This window comes from Temnothorax curvispinosus, unplaced genomic scaffold (assembly GCF_003070985.1).
Source record: "Temnothorax curvispinosus isolate PA1 unplaced genomic scaffold, ASM307098v1 QBEX01015605.1, whole genome shotgun sequence".
Classification (NCBI taxonomy): domain Eukaryota; kingdom Metazoa; phylum Arthropoda; class Insecta; order Hymenoptera; family Formicidae; genus Temnothorax; species Temnothorax curvispinosus.
The window spans coordinates 1-5,991 of NW_020225385.1; the positions used below are offsets into that span (position 1 = coordinate 1).

Genomic DNA, 5,991 nt, shown 5'->3' on the forward strand with positions numbered 1-5,991 from the left:
TTCTTAAAATATTCTTAAAAATATTACCATAAAGGTTTTTAAACCATTTTAAAATATTCCTAAAACTATTTTAAAATGTTTCTTGCAATATTTTTATAGAAATATTTAGAAATATTTTTTGAAAACATTTTGTGCTGTATGTGATACATCAAACTTAATTTAATACATATTTGAAAATTTTGTTTTCTCAAAATCAGATGCCACATTCACATTCACGCTAGAATAGATATTCATAATTCGACCTTATATTCAAGATTGTCTTAAATATTATCTTGATTACATTATGCGGTCATTTCATTGATTGTATGGAGTCTTAAGGTGATCTTGAATATAAAAAAATTTGGACTATGTCAGATCTTATATTTAAGACCGTCTTAAGTACGATCTTAAGATGTTATGAAGCAATCACAGAGCCGTATTAGCATCTTAAAGGCTGATTTATGATGGCCGTTCATTTAAGCCGTAATCTTTAAGAAATTGACCAATCACAGTCGAATGTATGAGAAGAATAATCGACTGTGATTGGTCTATTTTTTAGGGCCTACGGCTTAAATCAACGGTTAGTCCTTATCTACAATAGGTGTTTTAAGCCCTAAGCCTTAAGAAATTGTTCAATCACAGTTAAATTTGAAGAGAATAATTGACTGTGATTGGTCAATTTCTTATGGCTTAGGGCTTAAAACACCTGTTATAGATGGGCACTTATTACGGCCATCATAAATCAGCCTTAGACATTACTTAAGACACTCTTGAAATAAGATCCGACTATAAATACGAGCCTATGAATACTGCCCTAGAGATTTCAATATGTCATCTATTCTTCATTTCTCATCACGTGATTTACTTTAGTTCGCCGCTTCTAGAACTATATAGCGTTGTGATGTTGAAAATTTCTTCTACTATATAAGATACCTTATATTGTGATGAATTATATATATGATAGGTTTATTATGCGTAAATACTGACTGTTCGTCTCTTCTTTGTCAAGCGTCGGTGTGCACATTCCGTTTTTCTTAAGGATATCGATCAGATCAAATCGAAAACTCGAAATGTCCTGACGAATTTCCCTAACATCATCCTCCGTAATACCAAACTCATCTCGTTTCCTTTGTTCAGCTGTCACGTAACGACGTATAAGTAGACGCACTATGGTATCGTGTCTGGCTAAAGCTTTTTCTCGAGACTTTTTCTGAAATAAAATATTTTAAATTTTTATTTAAGTGGGTGTTTAGGAGAGATCGGGGCTAAACCTTCAACGGAGTTGAACCATCAAATCAAATATCTTGGAACCTGTATATTGTGCGAACTCGCTATTATCATTGTAAACGCTGCTTATGGTACCCATGGGACCAACGGAGTTTCGGCAGGTTACCTGCCGTGTTATGATTTTTACGAGGGCAAACGTGTTTTTTTGGTGAAAAGTGAAATTTTCTGCGCGTGGAAATTTTGTAATATCTGCAATAATATTTGCTCTCCAAATCTCGAGGTACGTGATTATAAATGCATGCTGATTATAAAAGTAATGCATGCTGAACACGAATCCAATGTAGATGTCTAATATTTCATGGGCGATCAAACCTGAAACTGATTTATCCCGGGGGGTGACGGTTAAACCCCGGAATTTTTGAGATTTTAATTTTTTCACCGTTGTCGTTTTTGCTCTATACCGGTTAAACAAAGCGACGTAAATAAAAATTTCCTATATAAATTTTGTAGCTAAAGGTTCATTCTTTACAGTGGTATACCATATTTAACTAAAATTATTTATTTTGTTGTTAAAAATCGGCACCAAAAAAAAACTGACGGTTTAGCCCCGGTTTCCCCTACTCTAAAATAATCACGTTTTTTCAGGTATACAAGCTCTCTCTCTATGATAGGCTATGATAAACAGATTGTGACATATAATATGTTTTTACTAGATGTAATATTATATTCTAAAACTACCAAAATTTTATCTAATCTCTTTTACATCTAATTTGAAAATGACTTTTTTTTAAATAAAAATATGTGATAATTATCATTTATCACATTTTCCAAATTTTAACATTTCTACATTGTCGAACTAAATTTTAAGACTATTAAATGATAGTATTATTAATATTACAAGTGCATTAAATAATTCTAATGTCACGTTTGTTTCTGTTATTTTATTTACTGTCATTTTTTAGATTTTAACATTGTATGCCATTAAAAATAAGTTTTTAATTAAAAGTTTATTAAAGTCCATCTAAAATTGATTGAAGAATACATTGTTGTGATTCTTTTTAATAGAATAAGAGCAAAGTTCGCCAAAAGCTTCTTATTTACAATCGTCAAACCTGATTATATACAAACATAGTATTAGTACTACATACCCCCGATAGGAAAATGATGCAAATTTTGTATAAAAACCTACATAGCATGTACCACAGTAATATTACAGCAATATTATTTTTCCATTGCAATATTACAATGAAATATAGCAGAAATATTGCAGAAACTGAGATATCACAATAATATTAAAATGCCTGCGAAAACGTATCACATAATGGTGATTTATTACAGTAATATTTACGTAATGTTTGCGTGATATTTACGTAACATTTGTGTGATATTTATGTAATATTTATATAATATTGCTAGGAATATAACCATTTTAATACATTTTATTAAATTTTATTGAATTGTTATTTTTAATAATATTGTTACGAACTAAAAAGTTATAAAACTAAATATCACTTAAAAATTTTTCTTAAATTCTATGTATATAGTTATGTATACTGGAGTTTCCGAGAACTTAGATAAAGTTTGAAACTTCATTATTGGCAGAATAAATAAACAGAAGAGATAGGACTATCTTGTAAAAAAAATTTGAAGTCTTCAGTAGTTTGCAACTGCGAAAGCAATTGTCTGCTTGATTTGGAATAATTAACACTTAAAATAAGTCTGGAATTTCTCAAAAAACATGTATATATAACATTTACGTTTCGACCTACTTGGTCTTTTTCAGAACGTTATAATCGATAAAATTACATTAATAAATTACGCAAAATAGATATAAAAGATTGAGAGAAACAATGGCTGATGGTCAAATTTAAAAAAATTGCATTACAATAAAAGAGTTATAACAATTTTCGTCGTTGGACAAGCGCGAAATTGAAGATCCAAAATTTAAGAAAGTTCAAAGTGATGTGAGAACTGACTTATTGATCGCTGTGAGAATACAAAGAAGAAAATTATTTGAATACCTGAGTCAAATCTGAATTTAAAGTAATAAACTTACATAGGTGGTTATATCACGTGAAACGAAAAAGAAAAAGAAAAAGAAAGTATATTTAAGTTTATAAAATTCAGTACAAAGATAAATTTATTATTTGCCAATGTTACATACAATTGTATCTTTCCAAGAACAACATGTATAAATTAATTTTAATAAAATTTTAGTAAAATAATATTTTTTAAATAATATTTTTATTAAATTTCAACAATATATTGTATCAACATTACTGTAATATTTCAATATTATTTATAAATGTGTAATATATTAGTAATATTTCTGTAATGTTTCATTGTAATACGTAATATTTCGACTATATGGCAATATTACTGCAAAATTTATGTAATATTACGTGCTATGTGGGAATTGCATTACGACATGAAGGAATTTCACAATAATTGTATTAAGATATCTTATGATTCGCCATAACGCTGCGGAATGAAGTTTCTAAATAATATTTGCCTTAAAATTAATAAACGACGACAATTCCGAATGCGAACGAATACTTTCGAAGACTTGTTTCGTGTACCCGACGAAAACCGATGGATTCTTTATTTAAAACTTTGCCATACTGATTATGTAATATTTCATGTTATAATATTTAAAAATTTAAAAATTTTAGAATAATTGTACATTTTTTAAATCATATTGATTTATTTTATTTATTCTTTTTTACAATTTTATATCAGAATTTTATATTTGAAAAATAATAAAACTCAAATATATTTCTCAATTATTAGGTAATTTCTTTCTAAACTTAATTTTACAAATATTCCGCTAAGACTATTTGCCACAACGCTGCTGTTTTGTTGAAATACTATTTAGAAATAAATTGTGCAAACATTTATCAATATTTTATGTAAGGTATTTTCTGCAAGTATTGTTCTAAGCATTGAGACATAATTGTAGCATTCCAAATATCACGGTAAGTTTCGTTAAAAATGTGGATTGTGAAAAAAAGTGATTAAATGAAAATTGATTAATGAAAAGATTATGAAAAACACTCTAGATGTATAAAAATTATTTACTATAAAAGATCTTGTGGAACGACCACTGCCTCCACATTTAAATAATTTTTGGAAAGTTTTATTCGTCGGAATCATATTAAATGGCGATGGTACGATATCACCATCCTCGAAATAACTCATCCATAAATGGCTCCTGGCAAATTTCCATTCTGTGTCAGATCTTTCCTAAAAATATACATATCAGTATATATCGATAACGTGATATTAACACGTGATATTAAATGCCAATTTTTTGGTAGATTTAACGAAGAATACTGTGCAAAATAAAATAAAATATTTATTTATTGATATAAGTTTTGATATCTTAGAAAATTAATGATTCTACCGAAATGATTTGATATGAATTAGACATCATAGCGATCAGCATATTTAACAGCACAATGACGTTTATTACGGAGTAAGAACCGAACATGAGGAGTGCCCAGAATCGTGTGAAGCTCTTAATGCCCGTCAAGTCGAACGACATTAAATCGACCATGCCGAAACTTGCCCAAAAGAGAGATTGCGATGTCTCGAACAAGCTAAAAGCATGAATCAAATTTCAATATCTTTCGCCTAAAGAGTTAGATATACTTGACCTCCATACTTGGCGAATCTCCTCCATATGGAGCAGGCTTTCTCCTGATTGTCAAAATCTGGCAATTCATCCGACTCGTGATAACATTTTTTCTTCTCTAAATCCGCATAATACCACATCAACTGATTCATGCCTGCAAACAAAATGTGGGGTTTATAACAAAATGTTGTCCTACCATTTATTCTACTTTGCATCGATTGCATTGAACCAAAAGATTAATAGTCTTGTCTGAAAAGTAAAAGTGGGATGATTTTTCGATTAATACGTGTGACAAGGCTCGCGAATAAACAACGAAGCTCCGACGTATAAATAAGTAATTAGGAAGCGCGATACTTACCGCAGCCAAAGGCAAACAGCACCAAGGTGTAGATAAAAAAGAACTTGATAATGTCTATTATCATTCTCCCGAGGGAAATCTGGAGTGGGCCGAGATGAGGATTCACGCTGAATATATGAACAAGTTTTAAAAAGCTGAAACACGTCCATGCATATGACATGCGCGTTGAATATTAGTCGGTAAGAAACATTTCCTAAACGTTTAGAAATTACGTAAGAAGGTTAACGGCCTAAAATATGAGCACAAAAATAAGGATGTTGGTTTAAAATAAAATCTAGTTTTTATTAACAATGGTATATTAGAAACAGTTAATCGTTTCGACTTTCCTGGGAAAAAAAACCCAATCCCTTATAGAAATTTAATATTGTAAGTGATTTTTTGGCTAGTGATTAATCATTTAAAAGCACTATTAAAAGCACTATTAACAGTGCTTTTAATAGTACTTTTAAGTGATTAATTACTAGCCAAAAAATCACTTACAGTATTAAATTTTTATAAGGGATGTTTTATATGTTCATATAAGAAACGGTCTTATATGCTTATATATGAATTTTGGCCGCATTTAAGTATATAAGATCTTATATGGTCATATATAATTATATAAGATTATATAAGGACATATAAAAAATATCTCTTATAGTGTGTTATATGCTCATATAAGAAGCTATCTTATCATATATGAATTTTGGCCCGATAAGAGTTTACATGGTCATATATGATTATATAAGATTATATATAAGGACATATATATTTTTAAAGCTCCTGGTCCCTGAGCCGAAAACTCTGCGTTGAC

General features: G+C 29.5%; 1 protein-coding gene across 2 annotated transcripts; it reads right to left on the reverse strand.

The window, feature by feature from the left end:
* Positions 1–630: 630 nt before the first annotated feature.
* On the reverse strand, positions 631–5,544 carry LOC112465887 (transient receptor potential protein-like). 2 transcript variants are annotated; one of them, XM_025033657.1, is made up of 5 exons: positions 5,199–5,544; positions 4,871–4,994; positions 4,679–4,805; positions 4,285–4,449; positions 631–1,189 (listed from the first exon to the last, which is right to left on the reverse strand). In XM_025033657.1, the coding sequence occupies exons 1-5, from the start codon at positions 5,356–5,358 to the stop codon at positions 929–931; spliced, it is 837 nt and encodes a 278-aa protein (XP_024889425.1). In that variant the 5' UTR covers positions 5,359–5,544; the 3' UTR covers positions 631–928. The 2 variants fall into 2 exon arrangements, with proteins under 2 accessions (XP_024889425.1, XP_024889424.1); XM_025033656.1 differs by having other exon boundaries at positions 4,610–4,805.
* Positions 5,545–5,991: the final 447 nt, after the last annotated feature.

Coding starts and splice junctions, on each gene's coding strand:
- LOC112465887 (XM_025033656.1), bottom strand. CDS start 5,358: ATGTCATATGCATGGACGTGTTTCAGCTTTTTAAAACTTGTTCATATA. Junction 4,995..5,198: donor GCTGTTTGCCTTTGGCTGCG/GTAAGTATCGCG, acceptor TTTTGTTTGCAG/GCATGAATCAGTTGATGTGG. Junction 4,806..4,870: donor ATATGGAGGAGATTCGCCAA/GTATGGAGGTCA, acceptor TCATGCTTTTAG/CTTGTTCGAGACATCGCAAT.